Here is a 25,349-nt window from a genome sequence, read left to right on the forward strand (position 1 = left end):
GGGGGCTGTGGGGGGTGGAAACTGGGGGGAGCTGGGCATATTGCTCCTGACTCTCGAGCTGCTGTCTTAAGGAAAGCAGCCTACTTTAGTGGACAGCTAAGTTGAGATTCAAGAGACCTGAGCACTCTTCCCACTGGCTTCCCTCTTTGTGCCTCAGTTTCCCCCTTCTGCAGAATGAGAATAAGAATCTAGAGCTCTTAAATCAACCCATAGATTATGGCTAACCACAGGTGCCCCTTCCCCTCCTCTGAGCCTGCCTGGGCTGCTGCATCCGCTTTGCATGCTGCTTGCTGTCAGCTGCCACAGGGAGATCACAGCAAGCAGGGACAGCTTGCAGCCACGGCAGAGCAGCTGGTTTTGGGGGCTCAGGACTGAGGCTGCTCTTTAACTCTTCTGCAAAGCTCTTAAGTCTGTAAGCCCTGTTATGGGTTGATCTGCTGCCAGGGCTCCTTTGGTTTCATATACTCAAGCTGCTACTGAATTATACACACACCCGAGTTAAAAACCACCCCCTCCCAAGGGGGTTCATCGCTGCTCCATTCACCAGGCAGGCTGGGAAACATGCTCCAAGTGCAGCCCCATGATGAGTCCCGCACAGATTACTCTTCTTAATTGAAGTTTTACCAACCTTTTTAAAGCCAGGCCCCTGGGAAGGCTCCAGAGCTGAGGACCCTGCTACAGAGAGCTGTGCCCCAGGGGCCCTGCAGGGCTCAGCCTTTCTAAATGGCCCAATCCCCTCTTCCCAGGTAGGAGGGACCAGGAGGGGCAGCCCCTGGGGCTGGTGCTGGAGGGAATGAGTTGATGGGTTTCACCAGCTCTCCAGGATGCAGCCCATGGCAACCCAGCTGCAGCTGCATCCCTGCCTCCTCAGGCCTTCAAGCTGCTTGGGGTCCTGGGCTCATCCCACCCTATGGTTGTGATGCTCTAGCACAGTGGGTATCACCCTTTCAAGACTCAAGGTGCCCTCCAGATTTTAAGCAAATTGAGTGGTGCCCCATTTCAGCAACTAATGCACTTATTACAGTGCTCACCTCCTAGCAGAGGGCCCAGCAGTAAGGGTGGAGGAATGGCCAGGAAGGGCTGAGCCTGAGCCCATGCTTATCTTCTCACACCTCATTGCAGCTGTACCTGGGTTGAGAATCACTGCAAGCCCTGAAAGGGTGGGCAGTACTGAGCCATCCCTCCAAATGCATTCCCTGGCTGCTAAAGCCATCCTGGAGCCAGTACTATGGAGCTGAGGTTTTGCACAAGTTGATTTTTTGCACCAGATCAGCCTCAGGGATCTTGTTAACCCTGGGGACTGGATCCTCTGGGCTGGCTCAGGACATGCTCATGCAGCTTCAGGTTTTGCAAGTGCACTCATCTCCTGGGGAGTGATGCACTTCCGTGGGGCTCCTATCTGGGGAAAAGTCATGAACCCCCTGCCAATGGCACTCTGCACGTCCTTTCATATGTGACAGGCAGCAGGATGTGGGGGACGGAGGGTCACGATGATGGCTGACATCAGGAGCATCCCTGAAGTGGTGAGCTCAAACACTCCAGGAGCCAGGAATTGCTGGAAGACCATGGCCTGTGCAAGCAGCCTTCCCACAGCCCCTGGTGTGCATGTGATCTGGTGTGGGCTTTTGTTACACTGCTTCATGCTGTTTTTCTTCTACTGGGAGTCAAGCCTGATCTAGGGCTGGGAACTGCACAGCCAACATCCAGGCCATCCCTGCTGGGGCACATGCACAGCCTGAGCCCAAGGTCTGTGAAGCTAAAAACACAAGCCTCTAGACCGGAGCTCCTGGGCTGGGCAGGCCGCAGACCCCTACAGCTTTAGCTTGCTCTGGCCACAGGAGGGGGACAACGTCCCATGGAAAACTGGACTCATTGCATCCAAAAGCCAGCAGGCAAAGTGGAGATGCACAAATTTGTCACCTGAGGGGGCTGGCTGGGCCTGAAGGGGTCTGCTTTGCCCTCTGCTGGGTGCAAAATGGTGGAGGGGCAGACACTTCCCTGGAGGGAGTCTTTGGTTAATAAGGGCTGTGAAATGCAGAGAGCTGCTGGGATCAAAACCTTGGGGGCTGCAGCTTGTTCCTTGAAGTGGGGGTGGTGTTGATGGGCTACAGGTCCTCCGGGAAGGAGGAACTTTCCCAGGGCAGAGCAGATGCATTGTGCCCCTGGAACAAATGGAGGCAGGGCACCGGCTTCCCTAGGCACTGCCCGGACTGGGCTCAGTGCCTGCTGCAGCGCCTGGTTTTAGATGATGAAGTGTCTCTAACTAGGCTTTCCAGCTGGCAGGGGGCAAAATAATGAGCCAATGCAGGGAGAGGGATTTCTGCTTTTAAAAAGGGGGAGAGAGGGAGAGAAAGTGAGCTGACTATCCTTGAAAGGGACCAAAATAGCCCTCTGCAAACCCAATGGGAATGTTAGTTATGAGACGTGCAGATACTCAGGAGCTCATCATGGGCTGGCACGTGGGAGTGGGGGGCAGGGCAGAGGGAAACTGGCTGCTCCTTAGCCTCCCTCAGCAGGCCAGGGCTGGGCCAGCGATGCCCACCTCCCGGGACCCAGGAAAGGGAAGGACAGATCACCCCTCCCTTGCATTTCCCAACAGATGGGCAGTGGCAGCTGCAGGAAGCGGAGGCCAAGCAGTGTCATTTGCCCCAGCAACCTGATTCAGGAACAGCACCGGATTCAGTCCATGGGGGGTGGAGGTCCCACTGGCATTTAGCCTTTCCCTGTAAAGTTGAGGGCATTGCTGCCAGGGAGTGGGGAGAAGAGTCTGTCACCAAAGGGTTGAAAGGAGGCCCATCCCAGAGTGCTGCATGGCCAGCACAGAGGGCTTAGGCCTGGCACAGCTGCTGGGCCACTGATCAAGAGACCGCCCCAGCGCCAGTGCCAGTGCCAGCTCCTCTCCCCCTTCCCTTCCCACCCCCCACACACAAACCAGGACCTCATTAATCTAGACAGGGAGATCCTCAGCTGGGAGGATTACCCCAACAGCCCCCATCCAAAGCAATGCCCCTACACAGCCCCAGCACAGGCAGCAGGGCCAGGCCACAGGTGGACAGGGCAGCGGGCCCATGTCACACCCTGTTGTGAGCAAGCAGCCAGCCCACCCATACACCCTCCTGCTCCCTGCCCAGTTAGGAGCATCCCAAGGAAGGCCCCTTGCAAATGGGCCTTGGTCTAATCCATACCCCAGCTTCATGTGTAGTTTAGTAAAGTGAAAGGCAATAGGGAGGCCAGGCTGTTCTCTGTGTCTGCACCCAGTCAGGGGCTGGCCACACAGTGCACTGCCCACCAAACAAGGGGGCAGCCCCAGGGGCAGGGTGCCAGTACCTGTGTGCACCTCGCGGGCACTTCCTCACCACACATGGAGCCTTTTTAACACTTTTGCATCATCTGCAATTCTCTTCCCCCTGCCCCAGATACTCTGCCATGCGCAGGCCTCAGCGTGAAGATGGAGGGGGAGGGAGCTCTCCATGGGCTTGGTGGGTGCTGAGTGCTGTGGAAGGTCTGGCCACTTCCCTCGGGTGCCTACGTGGGAGCTGTGATCATCTGCCATCCTGCCGTGTGGCATGGGAGGGTATGCACAAGGACAGGACCTCTGCAAAAGGCCACACAGAGGCTGGGGCAGGAGGTGACTACTCTGCTCATGCCTGAGAGTAAGTGCTGGAAAAAGCTAGGAGGGGAGCAGCCCTCTCACATAACCCAATAGCCCGTTGGCTCAGGCACTCACCAAGGGAGCAAAACCCCAGGTTTAAGGCTTTCCACCCAACATGGGCTTGAACCTGCATCCCTCTGACCTCCTGGCATTTCAGGTGTTCAGTCACTTGGGTCCTCTCTTCCTGGTCCCTGCTGCTCCCGTTGAGAATCATCCCATTGACAGGTAGGGTTGGAAGGGAAGTCCAACCTCTTAGTAAAACTACCATCAGCCCTGACACAACATAAGACCTAACACCCTGCCCCAGGTAAAGCAGGGGAACCAAGGCAGCCAATGTCCTGCTTGTGTAAAAGGTTGTTGATATATGCTCAAGAGATCCCAGGCAGGGGGCCACATCCCCTGCTAGACACAAAGGCAACCCCTTCCCCCGCCCAGCCTGTACCAATCTGACCATGGGGAAAATTCCTTCCTGACCCGAAATATGGTGATTGGACTGACCCTGAGCAGAGAGACAAGACCCTCTAGCCAGGAACCTCCAGGTTTAAGTCCCAGCAGGAGCACCGGTGCAGCCCAGTCACCGTCCCCAGCTGTGGCTGTAGCCAACACCTGATGCCTCTGAGGGAGGCTTAAAAAGAGGGAAGAAAACCCAACCCTGACATATGAGCTCAGTGTGGCTGTGCAGACCTGGCACTTTGCTCACCTGTTGCAGCCCCGGAGCAAGTATCATTAGCTGCATCAGCAAAGACTCTTTTTTTTCCAAATGAAAAGGGTTTCTGCCCTGAAAGTCTCCCCTTGGCTCATTAAGAGCCAGATAATCAAAGGGAGCCTTTTAAGGACTTTGCTTCCTACTCCTTGGAGGAGAAGCACAATGGCAAAGAGGAGAATGAAAGCCAAGAGCCCCATTTGGGTGGAGACCTTCTATCAGGGCTGTCGGGTGCTATGGCATGTGCGGGGGTCGGACGAGGACCAGCCTACCCAAGATCTTCCTCTCTCACAGCATATTTTGTGCCGCTCCTTTGAGTGCCCCATCCATGGAGCTCTGCCACCTGGGGTGATGGCCCCTCATTAGGATGCTGCCCCAAATCAGCATCTGTTTTGCAAATCTACTAGCCTCAATCCATGAGATGCAGCAGCTTCCTGCCCATGGGGCCTGGGGCTTCACACCCATGCACTCCTTGGTGGCCAGATTCTGGGCTGGGTTGCCCCCAGAAGCAGGACCAGGATGTCAGATGATCACTGCTCCCATGTAGGCACCTGAGGGAAATGGCCGGGCTTTCCACTGCACTCAGTGCTCACTGAGCCCGGGGAAAGCCCCCTCCCCCACCACTTTCACTGCTGAAGCCTGGCTCCTTCTCTGAAAAGCTGCCACTTCTCAGAGGTGCCAGAACTGGAAGCTGAGCTTGGGAGCAGCTCCCTGCTCTGCCACAGCCTTCCCGTGTGACCCTGGGCAAGGCCCTTTGCCGCTTGGCTCCCCCGTCACAATGTTCCCTGAATCTAACACAGCTTCTTCATGGCACAGACACAAGCCTGCAGCTCTTCCCTTTCCTCTCCAAAGGCAGGAACACGCAGAGCTAGTTAGACATTTCCTCAAAAAAAAAAAAAAAAAAAAAAAAAAAAAAAGCAATAAAAGCTGCAAAACCCAGGCTGACAGGAACAAACAATTAGGCGAGACATGTGTCTCTACTGCTCTGTCAGCTTTGCTGATAGGAGATGTCTTGTTGTTCCCCACCTGCAGCTTCTATTAAGTGGTGTGCTGCTGCCTCCATCCTTGCCCCAGTTTTGTTTCTCCGTTGCTTCCCCAGTGCGCATGGCCAGCCCTGGGTTTGTCAGTACATGGCAGCTCCCAGAGAGGGGTGAAAGGCACATTCACAGTGCTAGCCTGGCTTCAGCATTTTCTCTGACCATTTCTTTATGCAAGACTAGATGCAAGATGAGACACAGCCACCTCCTTGGTCTCCAGAGGTGCTGAAACCAGCACGGATCAGGGATCATCTAACACCAAGCTCCTAGGCTAGAATTTCCAAGGAGGCAAAAGGGCCATTCAAAAATCCCAGCCCTAAATCCATGCCTGGGTAGCTAAATAAATGGCCCATAGTTTACTACAGCATCACACACCCTTCCACTCCTAAAGGGTTTACTTCCAGTGCATTTGCCTCTAATACAGGTTGCACCCCAGTGGGGCAACAGCTCCCAGCAAGCAATGCTCTACATGTGGAGCTGATGGAAAGAAGAGAATTCATTTAGTGCCGGTTGGGTGTGGATCTGAAAGCACCTCACCCATAGGAGTGAAGTAGACATTGCATGGCTCTCAGTGGTGTTATTTTGTAGATGGGGAAACCGAGGCACAGAAAGCTCAGGTGCAGGCTGCAAGTCACTGGCATCATTTCCAGGTGAACCAGCTTCTGGCCTATGTTTGGACCCCCATGCTCACTGTGCTTCCACCTTTCCTAGCAAGACATCACCATCCAGTCACAGAAAGGACTGAGAAAACCCAAAGCCAGGGCAGGCCATGTCTCTTGTTAGGGTGGAGTCCGATGTGGCTCTTTAAATAAAGGTCTGGCACACTCACCAGCCATTTCTGACAATAGAGCAAGGCAGCATTTATTCAGCAATTTCCATACCCGAGAGATACCCCCCTAGTTATTGTCTCTGTTACTGAAGCACTAAGGGTCGCCCCCCAGCTAGGTGCTCGGAGCCAGGGCCCGAGTGTCAGCTCAGTGTGAGAGTCCCTCTCCTCCCCGGCTGAAATCTCACCGTGTTTTTCCCTCAGTTCCTTCACATGTTTTCACACTGAGGTTTTTGTGCCTTATGCGCTTTAGTTTCCATATGGCACAAAAAAGGGAGGAAAAAAAAAAAGCTGAGAAAAAACAAGCAGTCTCCAGTTTTAATTGTGCGAAGCTGAGCTATATAAAAACCATCGGGTTTTTGTACCATGTCACTCCTGTTGTCTTGTTTCTCTCTCTCTCACTGTCTCGCTCTCTCCCTTTCTCACACACACTGAATGAGCTGAGCTAGCTGACCAGATGTTCGAAATCCCCCTTCAATTTTTCACCCACCTTTGACACAACCAGCTTTTCTCCGAAACCCCCTTGCTCCAGTTAAAATGTCTCAGGTTGCTTTCACAGGACCCTCACCAAAGGCAAATCCCCTCTGGGAGGAGTAGAGGAAGGCCATTTTAAACCTACTTCCAGCCTGGAACCAGCTGTAATAAATGTTTAGGAATGTGGGTGGGAAAGGCAATGCCAATATCTAATTAACAATAGTGGCTCTGGGAAGAATAACACCCCAGGCAGTGAGTGAAGGCCCTCTCACCCTGGCCTGCTGCCAAACCCAGGCTGTCAATGGGAACGGATGAGCAACAAGGCCCTTGCACTCGTGCGCACACCTCCCTCCAACCCCCCGAGCAATGAATGAGGCAGCCACAGTGGATATGAAATAGCTCATGAAGAACAGGACCTGGTCTGGTCATGCTGGGCTCCCTCGCTAGCTGGAGAAAGCCAGGAGGCTCCCGGCCCTGACTGCATTCCCGTGGTGCTAGCAACACCTGCCGAGCCAGTGCTTCACTGAAGTGTCATTCCTGTGCTCTGCCTTTGCAGACAGCAGGAAATAGGCTGCAATTTAACATGATGCCAGCTACCGTGTCTGGGAGAAGGAGGAGGAGGAGGAGGAGGAGGGAGCTGTCCTGGAATGGTATTCTTTCCTGAATGTTGTGGACACGGGGCTATTTTAAATGCATGGGGCTGTACAAAGAGACCTATTTATTCTCCTCCTCCCAATCCTCTTCATAGCCCTGCATGCTATTCCAGGGCCTACAATTAGCAGCTCTGATGGGTTAGATTTGCAGACGATGTCACTGCTGGCAGCACGTTGTTCAGCTCTGAAAATAGGAGCTGACGGTGAAGCAGCAATTTCAGGACCAAGGACAGCCCTCCCCCTCCCTTTCCCAAGGGAGAGCGCTGGGCAAGGAGGGCTCCTCGGGGAGCACCGCAGGGAGCGTGATCCCGCACCCACTAAGTCCAAGAAGCAGGGGCAAAATGGTTCCCTGGTGGCAAGGGGGCCAGATCCAGCCTGTTATTAAAACAGCAATCGGAAGCAAATCAATCAAAGGCTGTCTGAGGCCTGGCTCCCGTCACTGCAGGACCTGGGGCCTCTGCATCCAGGATGGCTTCAGCCCAGAGGTTGTGCAGCATTTGCCTCATTTCACAGGCAGGGGATGAAGCATGGGGCAGATCCAGGGCACACTGGGGGCTCCCAGGTCTCCCAAGTCCCAGCCTTAGGCCAGCAACCAGCTTTCCCCTGCCCTTGGCAATGCCCCTGCGAGCAGGCAGCCAGCCATCCCCCACGTCTCAGACCCCTGCTCTCATCTCCATGATGTGCCCTGCACCCCATGACGTGCCTGCAGTTCTCCTGATCGCAGCCCCACCTTAGCCCACCCCCAAGCTGCTCCCATATTGCATTGCAAGGGCTGCCCGGGGAGAGCCAAACGGCCTTGCTCATGTGGCTGGTACTCACTGGATGTAAGGGCCACAGGCAGGACCTGCCCACACCTCTCTTCTTGGTGCAGCACTGAGGCTGCTCCCAGCACTGCCTGACATGCCAGAGCCCGTTGCAGCAGAGCTGGACATGGGAGCTGCTGCAGCCCCAGAGTGGGGCTGATACTGGGTTGGTTGCCCAGATACCTGCAGTGCCTTGGCAGCCAAAGCAGGGCCCTTGTTACTAGATGGAGAAACTGAGGCACTGGGCAAGGCTGAGCATGAACTGGTGCATCCAAGAAGCAGCTGTGGAGAGCCAAGGCCTCCCAGCGCCAGACCCATGCAGCCAACCTCACCACCCACATGGCCAGTTTGTCTCCCTGCCCATATTGCCACCTCTCTGCTGCAGTCTGTGCCCTGTTGGGCCCAGTAGAAACCCTCTAGATGTGCATCTTTTCCAGCTCTGCCTTGCCACCCGCTCCCTGCCTCCGGCTACCTGGCAGGAAGCTTTGGCTCCTCTCCTGCTTTCCACACCCCCCACGCATGGCTCCTCCCTGCACTGGGTATTTTTAGCCACTGCCATAGCACCTTTGCTGGGCTGGTGAGAGCTGGTGCCATGCAGCACCCAGGCACGTGAGAAAGGGGCTTTGAATAGCAGTGAGCACAATGGGGAATGGGAAGGGGGTGAGACCTGCAAGCCCAGTGTTGCGGGGCCCAGTCGGCTCCATGCAGCCCCTGCCCAGCGCTCAGCACTGCCAGTATGGGGTGCCAGGGGCTGCACAGAGCAGGGGGTGGGCCTGCCTGGAGAACCTGAGAGGTGGAATGGGATGGAGTGAGGCCAACTCTGCCTGGGTCCCACTGGGGTCAAATCCATCTATTGCTCTTCTTGATTTACATCGGGGCAGCAGAGAAGCAGGCCCACAGAGCCTCACCCAGGCCAAGCCGGGGGACCTGATTTCCATCTCCTCTGGCTGCACTGGCAATTCCAGACGTGGCACTCCTGCCCACACCGCCCCCTCCCGCCACCCCCAGCCAACGCCTCCGCTGTTATTTCTTTCACCCCTGCTGGCTCCCCTCCCCCGCCTGCTGCTTGGTATTCACCACGTGTTGCAGCCGGAGCCGGCGAAGAAGCTCCACGACAGCACTTTTCATTCATCTGGTTCTGTGCATCATTCATGCAGAGAGCACCGAGCACCTGCCACGCTGGAGCAGGGGGAGTGACACTGCCAGGATCCAGGGGGCTGGGGAGACAGCTCCGTGCATCCTCAGCCCCGCTCCCACCCACAGGCTGAGGAGCTCCCTTCTGGAGCTTTGCCCTCCGTGCCGCACCTTGCAAAACTGTGCAAGGAGACAAAGGGAGCAGCCTGGACTGGGGCTGGGCAGGAGGGGAGGGGAGGGAGTAAGGAGCCAAGGCTGGCCCTAGCTGCAGCAGTGAGCTGCTGCATTTTGGGATGAGTCACAACACACACACACACACACACACACACACACACACACACACACACACACACACACACACACACACACACGCTCCGGATGCCTGAGATGGGGAGCAGAGACTGTCCCCGGCCAAGGGGAACACAGCACATGGCTCCCTAGTGGGGTCTTCTCCCCAGCCCCCCTCCCCAGCCCAACTGCTCAAATTACCACCGCAAAAGCCTGGCTGGGAGCCCCCAGATCTGCTGCCAGGCACGGTGCCACCTGATCAAGCAGCTCCATGCCAGACAGGGGTCCTTCCAGCTTGGGGTGTGCCTGCCACTAGCTTTGGGCTGGGACACAACCCCTCCCAGAGGCAGGGCAGCTCCTCCTGGACGCTGGCACCTGCTAGCACAAACTGGAAGCCCCGGTTTTGTCCACACAGGGTCTGGCTCTGCTCAGGATCCCAGATCCAGCAGGCTCCAGCCTCCCCTGGCAGCAGTGGTAGAGGTGACCACGGTACCCAGGAGAGCTAAGCAGCCATTTCAGTCCTGCCAGGTCTCTGGAGACCTTGGCACAGCCCCCCTCTCCCCTCCTCCCCAAGCTTAGGGGGCACAGGGAAGGCTCAGGGAGGAGCAGAGGCCTGGTTTGCCCCTGCTCTGACCCCCATCTACTGCAGGATGCTGTGCCAGGTGCTGTACAAACACAGAGCAAACATGGGCTGGGCTCTAAAATGAAGGGGAATAGCTCAGCTTTCACTGGAGACCACCTCAGAGAAACTTCAGGACCCACCAGATACTGCTGGAAGGGAGAGGAAGAAAAAGAACATGCAGCTAGATCTGACTTTACATGTTCCCACAAGAGGCGTGAGGCTGGCAGTAGCCCAGGGGTCATGCAATACCGCCCAGTTAAATACAGCGCTGGGTGCAATTAAGCTGTGCCAGCTTCAGGCTGAAGCTCATTGATTCTATTATGTCCCCTGAAACCTGCCCTCAGCAGGACACAAGGTGCAGGGGGGCACACTCTGTGGCAAGGCTGTGGGTAAGGAACTGTTTTAATAAGCAGGGGATTTGATGCCATGGTCACACCAGGTCTGCTCAGGCTGTGCCCATCTACACACACACACGCGCGCGCATGCACACACATGCACAGTCTTCCTCTACTGCACTCCCATGGCAAATACTGGATTTCATGCCTAGCTTGACAGGCGACTAGTAAGATTTTAGGTCTCCTCTGAAATGCAGCTCAAGGCTGAGTCCCACAGCTGGAAGCAGGGGGCTAAATGGCATTGATTAACCACTGGACTCTGTAACACACATGATGGGGAAGTCTGGGCCATGCTTAGCAGCCAAGCACTGTGCCATCCCTGGCTAATGAATCCATCCTGCACTCCAGAGGCCTGGTGGAGGAAGGAAAGGGGACAGGTCAGGGTCTCTCCAGAGAGACCCAGCCCTGCCTCAGCACAGCTGGAGAACCGGGCAGCAGTGTCCCTCTCCCCTAAAACTGGCTCTGTACTCCCAAGCTCCCCCCCCCATCCTGTCTGGGGCAGGAAAGGGTCATACTAGCTCCCTGAGTTGCATCCTACCGCTGCATTTGCACAGGGCTGATGCTAAGCACTTGCTGGGGTGAAGATCTCCAGAGGTACAATGTGAGGGTAAGGGCACCTGCTCATACTGCTCCCTCCTGGGGCCTCAGCTCCTCACCCCAGTCAGCCAAAGACCTTCTGGGGATGGGACAAAGACTCCACCTTTGAAAGGAGCTACCTTAGATCTTGAGCTAGAAAAATCTCCTTGATTCAAAGTGGTGAAATCCCAGTAGGTCACCATCTGGGTATCTCTAAGTGTCTTCACATTCCCCTGATGTCAACCAGTTGGGTCCTCAGTGCAGGGCAGAGCAGCCTAAAGGATGCTCTATTTTGTCTCAGCTCCCAAGCATTCGCAGGGACCACTCCAGCAGCTGGACACCCAGTAGAGGCTGGCAGCCCCAGCCCCAGCCAAGCCCAATGCCATGGGAGTACAGTCCATAGCAGTAAGGGAGGTTCTTATGCGGCTACAAGCAGCCAGAGGCTCTCACAAGCAGGGGCTCTGCTAGCCCACTGTGCCCACTGGCTCTCACACTGCTTTGCCCTGGAGCCTACTTTTCCCAGGGCAAGGGCCTCTGCCAGGGCCAGGTGAGCAAGACAGAGACACTTGCAAAGCAGGGAAACAGCAAGTGCCAGGGCTTCCCATTGACTGTGTGAGTCTGCACTGGCCCAGCAGAGCAGGGTGAATGCAAACAGCCCTTAATGATGCACTGTCCCCCAGATGTATAAAGTACTCACAGCGCCGGGCCTAGAGGGAGCACCAGCCTGGCCCCCAGAGCCCCTCAGTGCTGGTTGGCTTTCACTTTGAGTGGTCCATCCGGGGCCAGGCTCTGCTTTGCATACCCCAGTCCAAGTCCAGGGATGGCAAGGGGATTATTCCTGGTTTATCTGTGGCAGAGGAGGGAGGCGCAGGTACACTGGGTCCCTTTCTCTGTGCATGAATGCTGCTGTTTTTGGCCCAGCACCACCCAACGGCAGAGAGCAAACTGTCACATCAGCTGCTGGTGCCTGATATCAGAGCAGATGGCTCAGCACCACTCTGCTGGTGACAGCCACATGCACCAGCATGTGAAGGAGAGAACATGTCTCCTAGTGTCCCGAGCCCAGCCAGAGCCAGGCTGAAAGCAGTGCTTTCTGCACCAGTAGAGCTCCAAGGGCATGACTAAGGGGTCAGCGCCACTAGCCCTATGTATTAGATGGGGAAACTGAGGCAGGGAGTGGCAAAACAATCTGCATGTGGGCAGCCAGCAGGCTGGGGCAGAACCAGGAGGAGAGCACACATCTGAGCCTGCAGCTGCATCCACCAGCCAGCACCGCCCACCCAGAACAGCGGCCTTCTCCCCTCCTTACCCCTCGTGGGTGCCCTCCAGGTTGCAGCTGAACCCTGTGGGTGGGTGAGGATGCATCGCCCTCAGCACAGTGGTGTGGGCACCTGTCTGCTGCTCAGGGCATGCAGCCCTCAGCATCTGTCAGCCCTATGAGCCATGCGGAAGTGAGTGGCTCTGCCCACATATCTGGTGGTGCCTAGTTGCTCTTCCCTCTCCCAGCACTGGTCCAGGTTGCACTTTCTGGGCAGAACCCCTGCTCCCACCCCACTTCCCAAAGTCTTCTTCCTCCCTGACTGCTCTGGCCCCATCACAGCATCCAAATTCCACGAGCAACTGGGTCCCAGCACAGCCCAGCTCCATGGTTCGCCTAGTCTCTGGGGCAGCACACAGGCAGCAGCTGCTAGCTGGGGACACAGTGCCATGGCTGACACCCTCTGTGCTACAACCGAGCACCTCCTGCCTCTCTGGCAGCAGGTTGGTGACAGGCACTCTGAGAGATGTCCAAGGGCTGCCAGGCAGCCTGCGAAATGCCTGGCCCCAAACCTTGCTCCCTGGGGAGCTTGTTAGAGAATGGTTAATGAGCTAGGCAGAAATAACTCTGGGCAGGGCACACACTGTGCTCTTTGGAGGCTCCATGCAGCTGCCTACTGACCCCAGGCAAGAGCACAGGGCTCCCCCCAGTGAGCTGAAAGAATCAAAGGGATGGCAATGGCCATGGGCCCTTACTTCTATGCTCTTGTGCTGTGCTAAGCCTTGCCAACGACCCCCGGGCAGTAGGGAGCCAGCAGTGACAGCCCTGAGGATCAAAGGGGCTGTGTTTGAACCATGTTGTTCTCCCTGGATCAGCCACCTGGGAGGACTAGCTTGCAGCAGGACAGGAGCAAGCACTATGGGGAGGCCTCCTCCGGCTTTGTTGGACTGAGCTGGGCAGGCACTGGCTACAATGGATGTGCTGGCAGCTCGGCAGTCCTAGGGCCATGATGGGGGGAGCACTGCGAGGCCCAGGCCAGTCACTGAGTGACAGAGGCTGTGGATTTCAATAGCAGCTTGGGGCTGGTTTGATCCTGCGGCTTCACAGACCAGGCGTTGCTCCAGGACTCAGAGGCCCGGGCACTGTGTCTGCTCTGCCCTGCCTCGCAATGGCCTTGGGCACATCACTTCCCCTCCCATCTGGTGGGGAGTTCACCAGCTTACAGAGCCACTCATGAGGAGATGCCTGTGCAGCACTCAGCACAGCAGGCCCCTATTCCTGTTGCAGCCTGTAGACGCTGCCATGATAGAAGCTGCCCTTTGCTGTGGCTGGCAGGGGTCCAGGTGCGTGGCTGCTACTGGGTGTGATACCAGCACTGTGACACCAGCTGCCGGGAACTTTGAGCACAAAATGAAGCTGGTTCAGATGCAAATCTCATGGCTATAGCATAGCCCATCCCTCCATGCTCCACCTACAGCTGGACAGCAGCTACCGCAGGGGCTGAGTAGCAGGGATACAATTAAATTGGTATTGGATCTGGACAGCCCGACTCATTATCAGCCACAACATAGCACTGGGTGGGTGCTCAGAGCTCTTCGAGATAAAAGCTCTTTCTCTTGCTGGGAGGGAGCTTGCATTCCTGTATTGGAGATGGGGAAACTGAGGCACAGGGCAGGGAAGTGAGTTACCTGCGTTAGACCAGCATCAGCTGAGCCTGCAGCTTAGGCAGATATGGTGCATGTGCATGTGTTGGCAGGGGGGGGGCGGGGGTGATATTAGGTTCTCTCTCTGCTCTGCAGACCCCTGCAAGAAACGGAGAGCAGTCCTGGCCATGCCCCAGACCTGTTCCTTTTACAGAGGGCTGTGCTCTGAGGACTGATTCTGTCCACTTCCAGGCCATTTTATGGTAACAGAGCACATGAAGCAACCTGAGCATAGCTGGGAGAAGGGCAGTGCTAGCTGTGATGCAATTAGCTGTAGTGCAGTGGGGCCATTGAGACCTCAGTATGACCCAGGACCCCCTCTGCATGGCGCTGTACAAACACAGAGCACCAAGATGGGCAGAGTCCAAGCAGGATGTCAGTGGAGCCATGCTAACTTGCAGGCCTGGGCTGATCCCCACCAGGGAGACAGCTTCCACCTGGTGCAGGGGATGGCGGAGGTGCCCCCTCAGATTCCTTTCCCCAATGATTTCCCATGTGCTCTCCTGCTGTTTCTCTGCTGGACTCAGATGTGGGATCATTTTCCTTTAGAAAACATGGCTCCAAGCTCTGATCCTGCAGAGACAGAGCTCATGACAGCTGCTGGCTCCTCTACCAGTGCCATGAACTCACCTGTGAGCCAGTGCCAGTCCCACAACAGCAATGCGGGGAAGGTTCTCTGGCCTTGCAGATGCTCTGGGACCCTCCACCTTGGCCCCCCTGAAAGCTTGACTCCAGCAGAGGCAAACCCAGCCTCCTTCCTCTTCCTCAGAGCCCCAGGGCCTGGCACCAGCTTTTGTGCTTCTCCTATGCTTTGCTCACCATGTGCCCTGGGTCCCCAGGGGGGAGCGTGGACATGGCAGGGAAGGGGGCTGATAATTATTCTATTAAAAAGAGGGTAAATCCTTTTAGTGAAGGAAATCAATGCAGGGCAAAGGCAGATTGGGAGGGCCTGGTGCAGCCTCGGCCATTGGTTCTGGATGAGGGGGAGCTGAAGCAGGTGGAGCACTAAATCATGCAGGTGCTTAACTGAGTTAAATAAACTGGGGAGCTCAAAGGAGGCTGGGCCCTGCCTTGGCTGCTGCTCCCAGACCCAACCCTTCTCCCCACAAAGGAGCACAGCACTCACAGTGAGGAGCACTCCAGGATGTGGGCTTCGTACCGGGCAGTGTGGACACTGCTCCCTGAGCTGCTGGATGGGAGGGTCCCTTTGGAGGGGGAGGTTGGAGGCACATAAAAGATGCCTGAAGCCTGAATCTGCCAGAGCAGCTGCATCCACCTGGAACCCAGGGACCATCTGACCCAAGGATGAACCAGCGCTGCTAGAGCTCACTTGCCCAGGAAGACGGGATTGAGAACAACCAGGGTCAGCCAGCATGTGAGCCGCGAGGTGTCTGCTCTGCCCATAATATTTCCCTGGCATGAGCTGGATTTTCTACCTGCTCAGAGAAGCTACAGACAGCCAGACTCCTGCTCTCTTGCTGAGCTCAGAATATCTTAAAGCATGCAAGTGCCACAGCAAGGGTGCCCAGCCCTCCTCATAAGAATGGTGGGCTCAAACTTGCAACCTTTGAACATGCTTTACTGAGGGCAGCGAGAGCCTGGCCAGAACCAAGCAATGAGGCAGGGCCTGGCTCTCCTCCCCCTCTGGTGTAAATCAGAAGTAACTGCAGAAGCAGGATCTTCAGGACACGTTTATGTAGTGAATCAACCTGTCATTGCACACTTAGCCCTGCCTGTGTGCAAGCCCCCTGCTCAGACCGCGAAGGCCAAACAAAGCCCATTCAGCTACACAGATGGCTCCCAGCAGATGCTGCTACCTCTGGTATTCTGTGCTCTCCAAAGCAGTAAGCACTGGGTGGATCCTCCGGTGCTGGGCACCCCATGGCATCAGAGACCCCAGAGCAAAGTGCTGCCACAGCAAAGGGCAGAGTTTGATTCTCCGCTGTGCACAGGTGCTGTCGATAACACCCAGTGGGGACAGGGCTGACACCCTGGAGAGAGCAAGGCACAGCATGGAGCTCAGTTCACTGGGAGGCAGGGAGCAGCTAGGCGTAGGCTCTTTGCTGTGACATATCGCATCACCCTGCCTGCACACTGGGGAAGCCTTTCCCTTGCCGGCCGCCTGCTCCACTCGGCATATTCTGAAATGTCAGCTGGCAAAGTGGCTTCTACTGCCACGGAGCTTGTAGTTTCTTTGGGGAAACACCCCTCATGCTCCCCCCGGTCCATCTTCTCCCCCACATCTCATGCTTTTCTGCTACGTTAAGGGTGAGCATTTAATTGAGCAACTTGAACTGAAGTGTCCTGTAAGGAAAACATGGAACCAGAGGCATGGGCAGAGATGGGGGTGAGGAGGGCGGGGGGTCATGTTGTGTGCCAGAGGGTCTTACCTGACCCTGACTGCGGCTGCCTCAGGGCTGGCTTCCTGCACCCTGCCCGGCTGCTAGTGCAGCTGCAACTGCTGGACAGGTTTCCCGCAGGCTGCTATTCTAGCCCTCTCCCCCACACAATCAGTGCCCAGGGCTGGTGCATGGCTCCCCCACCCCTGGTTATGCTGCTGCTTTGAACAAACAGGTGGCAGTGTCCCAGCATCACAGACACTTCAGTAAGATGCTTGGTGACAGCAGAAAACCCAGCAGTGCCCAAGTTGCCTATTTATAGAATTGCTGGAAGTGAGAAATGGCAGGGATGGCTCTTCCTCGACGCAGGATCCATCACCAGCACTGCCACTGGGTGAGGATGATTCCCCTCCCCAATGCTAGCATTAGTTCAGCTCTTGTGCCATGGGGACCCTGCTGACTTGGGTGTTCAGGTGAGCCTGCAGGATAGGACAGAGGCCACCGTGGGCAGATACTTGTTGCATTTCATAGTTGGCCTCATTTCCTCAGCACCTGGCTTGGCTGCTCTTAATCCTCTTGAGTAGCAGGATGCTGAGCAAGTCCCCTCATGGGCTGGGCTGGATTGCTCACCAAGGAGGCATTGATCGGAGGTGGACGCCCATTGTGCTGGGCCCAGCAGGAGCTCTGTGCTTTGGGTGTGAGGACAGGAGGGACCTGGGGTCCTTGTATGAACTTCTGCACAGAAAGGAACATATCCCTGTCTGGGAAAAGGGACCAGGCTCTCTGTGGCATTTGTCTCGGCGGTTTCTCACAGCTGGAAATGCCTGGGGCTAGACCTGGCTTTCCTTTGAGCATTGGCAAGGAGATGCATCTCTGCTGCATGTCTGCATGGGTTCTGGGTGCTCCTGCATGAATAGTCTCCCCCCTGCTAATTTGTACTGGGGAAAGGGTCCAGGTACACCCCCAAAGTCCATTGTCTCAATGAGCGGGATGGAAAACCAGAGCCCGGTGTGACCCTCTTGCCTGGCACCAAACCTGGACCCCACAGAAGGGCAGCCCCCCACGGGGCTCATTGGAGGCTGCACCTTAGCGTGGCAGGCGCTGGGCAGCACGGACCCGAGAGGATCCTGCGCTGGGGAGGGGGCTCACTCAGGTGCTTGGCACTACCTGCAGGTGCTGATGTGCAGACCAGCCAGGGCGAGGGGCTCTGGGAGCCGCCCGAAGGCCTCAAGCCTCGTGTGCCAAGGACGGACTCGGGGACCACCCGGGGTCTGGTTTTAGCCCGACACGTTGCGGGGCTGCGGGCACCACGACTGCGGGGGGGCTCGTCCTCCGGGGCCGCCCACGCCCAGGCGCCGGCAGAGCCTGGGGCGCCCCGCGGTGCAGCCCCCGCCCCGCGAGTGGCCGGGAGGGGCCGGGCCGCGCTGGGCGGGGCCGCTCGCCGGGCTCGAACCCGCCGCGCCGGAGAGCTTCATTCATAAAGAGCCGGCAGCGCGGGCACGGCCACGGCCACGGCCACGGGCACGCCCCGCTCGGCGCGGGAACCAGCCCCCGGCGCGGCCAAGCCCAGCTGCCCCCGCCCGTCTGCGGGCTCCCGGGTCCCGCGCCCCGGGGCATCGCTCCCCTGCAGTCGTGGTAGCGGGGCAGCCCCGCGTGGGCTTTTGTGAATGGAGGCGGCGGGCGCGGGGCAGGAGCGGGATCCCGCCCCGCCGGGCAAAGGCTGCGGGGCCGGCGGTGCGGGGCTGAGCGAGGCAGGCGCCTCCCTGCCCGGCCACTTGCCCCGGCGGCCCCAGGGGGCAGATGTGGCAGCACGACCCCCCGCGAGAGCAAACGGGGCCCCGTCTCCGCCCGCGCTGCGGGAGCCTTCCCGAGCCGTGCCCGGGGACAGCCCGTCGGGGCCCGCCGCTCCGCCCCGCTCCCTCCGCCGGGGAGTTGGGGCTGGTCCTGCCGGCCCGGGCCGGGGCGATGCCCAGGGCACACGCTGCGCTCCGCTCCGCCCTTACCTCCAACGCAGAGCAGAGACATGGTCCTGGCTCTCGGCGGCAGCGGCGCTGTGCGGGGCTGGGCGCCGGCTCGCTCTCAGCTGGGCGCGGGCTGGCGGGAGGCTGGGCGCGGGCTGGGCAATCGCATAGTCTCGGCCTGCCCCCGCCCTCTCCCCCTCTCGCCGGGGCTGCTGCTCACTCCTGCACTAGCAGCCAGCCATTTTGTTTCAGCACCGAGGCCTATGGACAGCCTTTGACGTCAAAGCGATGAAAGGCAGGGGGAGGATGCTGGAAACAGCTGATCAGCTGGGATTGGGTCTTAAAGGCACCCGAGCTCTTCCCCGCTTGTCAATGAAAACGTCTGCATGAATAATGCGCGCGGACACAACCCCCGCGGCCTGCCAGAGCTGCAGGCACTCCTGGCTGAAGGCCATCCGCGATGCTCCTCACCCTTGGCGGCACTGGCAGGCCCGCCCTGCCCCCTGCTCCCCGGAGATCTGCTCCCCCAGCCTGGCCTTCCTGTCCTGATTCATGTCTCGCCCAGCTTTCCGGGACTGGCCGCCCCGATCGGGCTGTTCTCAGGAGTGACCCAGGGCAAAGGACTGCGTGTTCAGGCCTGTTGCTCATCCCACGTCAGACTGGCTCCATTCATGAGCATCAAATCTTATCGCAGCTGCCCGGGGATGCAAGGGACACACTCTGAGCTGATACGAGGCCCTCTGGCCCCGCTCCCCCTCATTTGCTTGTCTAGACCTACACCCCCGGGACCCTGATGCCCGGCATTATTAACCCTGCCAGGCAAGCAAGCATCATGTTCCCAAAGCTGCAGCAAGGTGATGGCTTCATCCAGCACCATCCACTTCTGGACTGATCATGGAGTTCAGCTCCCCAGCACCAAGCTGCTGGTTAAACCACCAGGTTATCCTGCCCTTCCTGCTCCAGCCATAGTGCTTTCTCCTCCCCATTTGTCCTGCCCCAGTGGCTGGAAGTGGGGAGAGGCATAGAGCCAAGCCATTACTTTGACTGATAGCTCCTGGGGCAGAGAACCTCTTTGGGCTGTCAGTACAGTGCCTAGCAAACAGGGGCTGGGCCCAGGCCTGGGGCTCAAGTGCTGTGTTTGCACAGATACACGTCATACCATGTTCATGCTGCCTTGCCCATTTTAATCAGTCCACAGCCCTGGTTCTGCCCGCAGAGACCCAGCGCAAATCCCACTGCAGACTGGACAGCTAGGAGCCCTGACATGGAGGGTTGAACGGTGCCAGCACCCCCCTGGAAGCTGTGGGGACTCAGGATGCCAACACAAGGCAGACCTCCCAGTTGTGGGGCCAGGGCATGTGCCTCAGAAATGCACACACAAAGGCAGATGCTGAGCTGCAGCAGGATTGCCCACCTGCCAACCAGGCCCATGTGCTGAGCTCCTTTGAGGCAGGTGGGGTAATTCTCTTCTCTCTTAGGAGCAAACAAAAATCTGCAGCATCTCCTGTGAACGTTTCCCCTCCAGGAAGCCCATTGTCCTGGCATCCCTCCCCACTGTGGCTTGGTGTTCCAGCATTAGATGCCACTGCTGCACCTGTTGCATGGCTGAGATGTCAGGTGTCCCCTGAGGGCTGCAGTGATCCACCGTGGGGCTGCATTCATGTCCAGACACATGAGCTGGGGAAGCTCTCTGAATGGTTGCATTCCTGAAGGAGTGACCTGGATTTTCCTGTTGCTGGTCATTAGTCTTGGCGTCTACCCCCAGAGCATCTGAGCCTCAAAATCATGGATGAATTTACCCTCACAGCCCCCTGGGTGCACCCAACTGTCCTTGTCCCACTGAGGGAGAATGGAGCTTTGGCTCATTTACATTTAGTGTCCAAGACAGCAGGTGCTTCTGAATATACCATGATAGGGGAACCCACAAACTGGATTTGATTTTGCTTTTCCTTAAAAACTGCATTGTTCCCTGTGAAAACAAAATTGAACAAACCAGCATGAATGGTAAGACAGCTGTGGAGCAGATGGAAATAAATTCATGATGCAACATCAGGAAATTACTTATTTAGGGATTCATTCTTCAGTGGGACTAAAGCACTAGCCAGGGAGTCTAAGGCAGCAGGGAGGTATCTCAGAGACCAGCTTTGATCCTATGCTGTGTTACAGCTTTGTGGGTCATCTTTGGTGAGTCAGGGCCAAATCCAAACCTGCCTGAGTCACTCACAGCTCATAAGTGTCTAAATCACTAAATCCAGACCTAATTATTCTATGCAACAGCCACCTACTCCCTGGGATGTCTGGATTCCTTATGCATCTCCATGCAGGCCTCCTGAGCATGCATCAAATGGCTCCATTTTGCTCCTAATCCACCTTGGGAATTGTCTCAGATCCATGCAAATCCCCAGTTCTTAGCTGCAGAAGAAGCATGAGAAGAAGTTGCCAGTGTTGGAAGGGGAGGGTCTGGCCACTTTCCAGCCCCATAGTTAGGGCACTCACCCAGGTAGAGGGGAACAAGCTTCTAGGCTCTCTGCAACTAGAGGCAACTTGGACTGAATCTCCCGCTTCCCACCAGTGCCTCATGTAGACCGAAGAGCCCCCTCCAGCCCTCCCTGGTGAAGTTGACCTACTGGGCAGCCAAGGGGGAAGAATCATCAGGCTAGAAAGGGTTGGTAAGATGGAGTGTGACCACACCACAGCGAGGCTGCAGCTGGGAGGGTGCCATGGGCTCCATCTCCTGTGCCCAGCCTCTGTCCCCAGGACTGTCCCTTCATTTTGCATTGAATGACCATTGGCTGGAAGGCAGGAACACCTTGAGAACCAGGAGTGGGAAGATGCTCCTAGCTCTTTCTTCATCCATTAAGTTTCTCCCTCAAAGTGAGCTGGATCCTGTGCAACATCACCATACCTACGTCCCCCTTGAAAGGAGGGAAGAGCTCCATGCTTTCCTGGGTGGAGCAGGCTGCCTAGTGTTAAAACAGAAGAGCTTGGCATCCACTTGGGGTGCTCCAGGCCCATATATTTGGATGCAATGGGCTACCCGTTGAGGTGCATCACCACAGATGGCTCTGCTTTGCCCACTGAGGCAGGATGCATAATTCTTGTGCTGCCTATGGGAAGAGCTTTGAGATGGATTAAGAAGTGGGCCTTAATCTTCCTCTGCTTCAGTTGCTCTATCTGTACAATGGGCTTGCCCTGCCTCACAGGGATGCTGAAGATACAAGTTCCTCAAGTAGCAAGTGGGTTGAGTGGCTGATTACACGAGGGCCTGGGAGATGCCTTTGTAACAGGGGCCTAGAAACACCTAAGGGATGCTTGCTCTGTGTAGTCTCTTGCAACAAAGGGAAGACTGAGTCCCTGAGGAAAGGCTGTGATTATCTAGGCCAACGTCCAGCAGAGCACAGTCCATAGAGCACCACCAGAGGTGCCTGCCTCAACTAATTTGTTTGAGCTGCATGTGTCCTTTGGCAACAAATCCAGTCTTGATTTAAAGACTTCAAACCACCCCAACACACTTCTCAGGAACCCAACCCCTCTGGGGTCCATGGTGCATCTCTGCAGGGCACAACAGTCTAGAGTGCTTTGAGCTACATTCACATTCACTTTCTGAGGAAGAACTCTTGGGTTTCTTTAGCCTGAAAACACCCTGCAATTCTGGAAGTGTTAACTCAGACAATCTATAACTCATTATGAGCTGCATTGATCTGCCCAGCTTCATATCATCATTTTAATGCCAGGCAATGGGAAGCCAGGAACATTGTGGTACACTTTGAACATGCATCCCCTGTTAGCCCTGGAAGGAGGAAAGAGATATTGGAAAAATCAACAAGAAGGGATAGAAGAGGCTCGTTTGTTCCTGTAACGAAGTTAGCAGACACTTAGGGCTTTCGTATCTGAAGTGAAACCTCCAAATTGTCCAGTTGTTCTGCCCCCCTGGCCAGTCCTTTGCATAAGAGCAAGCTAGGCAAAACCTGCCAGATCTGGATGGCAGCATCTACACTTACTTTGGTGCAAGTAACTGCACCGTGGTGCAGAGCGATTGATGGGGGGGGAGAAATCAGGCCCCAAGTCTGCCTCAAGTTCAGACTACATGGAAGTTGCCCCAGACCACCAGCACTAAGAGAGGGTTTCTCAGGGAAGAGTTCTCTGGATTCTGGCTGATCAGTTTTGCCAATTCAGAATAAAGAGTTTTAGCCAAGTTAAAGATGGGTATATGACAGGACTCACCCTGGGCGACAGGGGGCCCCAGAGCCCCTGACTGCTGGCTAATCCTGCATTTCCCAGTCCCCTTATGGTAGTTTCCCTATTTTTGTTCACCTGCTATACCTTGATGCAATGCATTACCTGGGTAGGTTGCCCTAGAGTCTTGGGTCATCAGCCTCAGTCTAGTCTTAGCCTCTGGTGCCTCCCCTGTATTTTCACAGGCCCCGATTATGGTCTCCAGCCTCTCTTGTAACCACACCTATGCCTCACAGATCTCACCCAGTCTCTTCTCACTAGGCCTCCTGACTCTCCTAGTTTCTGTACCTCATACCTCAATTTTCGGGCAAATTCAAGAGGAGGTTGGATGATCGCCTGTCTGGGGTCTTGTGAACCCGGCATTCATTCCTGCCTGTGGCAGGGGGTCAGGCTAGATGATCTGTTCTGGTCCCTCCTGACCCTAGCTACTATGAAACTATGAATACCCCTGACTCTAGTCTCTCAGCTTCAGCCTTTCCCTCTTCAGGTCCTTATCCCTTACAGGGTTAAGTGTTACAGCTTGCTGCAGGGTACTACCCTGTTGCACAGCCTCCAAACTCCCCTTGTAGAGGCATACCCAATCCTCCAGTTGTTATAAAAAAAACTCCTGACAAATGCATAATACTCAGGGTAACACAGGAAAAGGCATGAATTAAAACCTTAAGCTATGCAGGAACACTCACTAAGAGGGAGAGGCTCTCCTACCATTGCTAATAGCAGCTTCTCTGTTCATGGACCCAAGTACCCTACATTGAGAAGGAGAATACCTTCCCCTCCCTCTCTAACACTCAGGATGATTCACTTCCTTGGAGACAAACATATATACTTGCCAGCCCTGCCCCTACCAGTCAGCTGCTCCCTGCCTTTCAGCCCTACACAGAGGTTTCCCATTATCCCATCTACAGCTTCATTTACTGTCAGCTGGCTGTGCAGCTTGCTCATTAAATAGCCTCTATACTTTCTTGTAGCCCTCAGTTTACCCTGGCCTGGTTCAGCTTTGGTGGAGCCTACTGCTAGACTGGTTCCCCATAGGAGCTGATAGCCTCTGCTATTCTAGCTGCTGCTGTTCCAGGGCTATTTACTGCCACAGGTATCAATCTTTTTCTGCCCTTGCAGCCTACTGGCCAGAGATGTCCTATCTGCTGGTCTTGAGAAGCTGAGCCCATCTGCAGCCAGGTTCACACTACTGACTCTTTGCCCCTCCACGCCACGCCACAAAAAGTCTGCTCTTAAAGGGGTCTTATGGGATTTTCTTACCCTTCAGCCCTCCCTCCCTCAGTAACAGAGCTGGTGTTCCCTGTTACAGGGGAAAAAAAGGAGGATTTTTTTTTCCAAGAAGCCAAAACCAATAACATTTACTGTTTTAAAACAATACTTCCATTGCATAAATGGATCCACCTGAATTTTTTGAACAGGGTTAGAAACACCCTGAAAAAAATGATCTGTTTTGCTCTGTCTGGGGTTGTACCCAGTGTCTGGGATCTGGTTTATTTCTCCCTCCAGTCATCTGGATAGCAAGCTGGAAGACCTTTCCTTCATGCAGCTGGAGACCAGATTTCCAGCTGCTTCCCAATCTGCTTTCAGGGTTCATGAGCAGTGGGGAGGGGCTGCAGATGCCCCATGGACTCTGCAATGTGTGTGGTACAGAGTATCTGATGCCCCTCCAGCACTGAGCTTTTCACACCAGCTGCACAAGCATCACTCGGGTCACAGGGTGCCCCCTTGCCCTGGTCCGGCTGAGATTCATGAGTTTGCTACAGCCCCCAAGCTCTCAGCTTTAGCTGAAGTCCCAGAGCCAGCCCCATGCTGCTTCAGCCAGACATCCCACCAGCCCCACTGCCCACCTAGGGCCCTGCGGAGAGCATTGAAATGGTGCAGAGCCTGCCCCCCGCCAAGCACAGGCCTCAATTTTGACTGGAAATGACTGGGAGGATCAGTTGGTGCAGCCTAGATACAGCCCTTGCTTAAGTCCTCCTGCGCCTGGTTGAGCTTTTAGCATCTGATTATAAAAACAGAAGAGCCGTTCTGCTGATGTGCCAAAGAGCCGAGGAGCCAGCCCGCTGTTTAGAAGCTGTACAGATCCTGTGGGCAGCCTGGCCCGGACACTAATGAGAGGTTACTAGTGCTCTCACCTGGAGCAGAGATGGGAAAACAACTGGACATCTCCCTATTTCCATTTTCTGCTTCTTGAGCATGGGCCAACGCTCACTGAGCATATATACAGCACCCACCACCCTAGAGCCAGGCTGTCTGCTGGGGGCTCTGTGCCCTGCTGGAGCACCAATAAGCGGAGCTGTTCCCTTTAGTGAGGACAATGGCATTCACTGCAGTCAGATGGAAACTGTGAACACCTTCCTGTTAGCAGCAGAGCTAATTTTAACATCAAGAACTGAATGTTACATCTCAGTCCCTTTTCTGTGTCCCTTTAAGAGAGCGACTTTAAACTTCCATGCGTTGCAGCAGGGGTCTGTGAGGCTCGCTGAATCAATGGCCATTTGAAATTCAGAGCCCTGCCAGTGTTCTCTTGTTATAATTTCATTACAGGTTCCCAGTGAGGATATAAACCAAGACATCCAAAGGCGAGCGCTTTCCTTGCAGGAATGCCAGGAGGAGGTTTCAGCCTGTAATGGAATGCAGTGCGGAGGGCACGGGTAGACTGTCATTTGTCTCCGCTAATGAATGTGCCTGG

The 25,349-nt window shown here is 55.8% G+C and overlaps 1 protein-coding gene across 1 annotated transcript in view; it reads right to left on the reverse strand.

Annotated features, from left to right (window-relative positions):
- LOC102557750 (protein unc-13 homolog A) overlaps nt 1–18,636 on the reverse strand; it is a 100,209-nt gene extending 81,573 nt beyond the window's left edge. Inside the window, exon 1 of the mRNA XM_059719920.1 lies at nt 18,467–18,636. Coding sequence (XP_059575903.1) covers nt 18,467–18,488 — 22 coding nt within the window. The 5' untranslated portion in view covers nt 18,489–18,636. The remainder of the gene's footprint in view (nt 1–18,466) is intronic.
- Nucleotides 18,637–25,349: the final 6,713 nt, after the last annotated feature.

Source organism: Alligator mississippiensis, chromosome 16 (assembly GCF_030867095.1).
Source record: "Alligator mississippiensis isolate rAllMis1 chromosome 16, rAllMis1, whole genome shotgun sequence".
NCBI classification, from domain to species: Eukaryota; Metazoa; Chordata; order Crocodylia; family Alligatoridae; genus Alligator; species Alligator mississippiensis.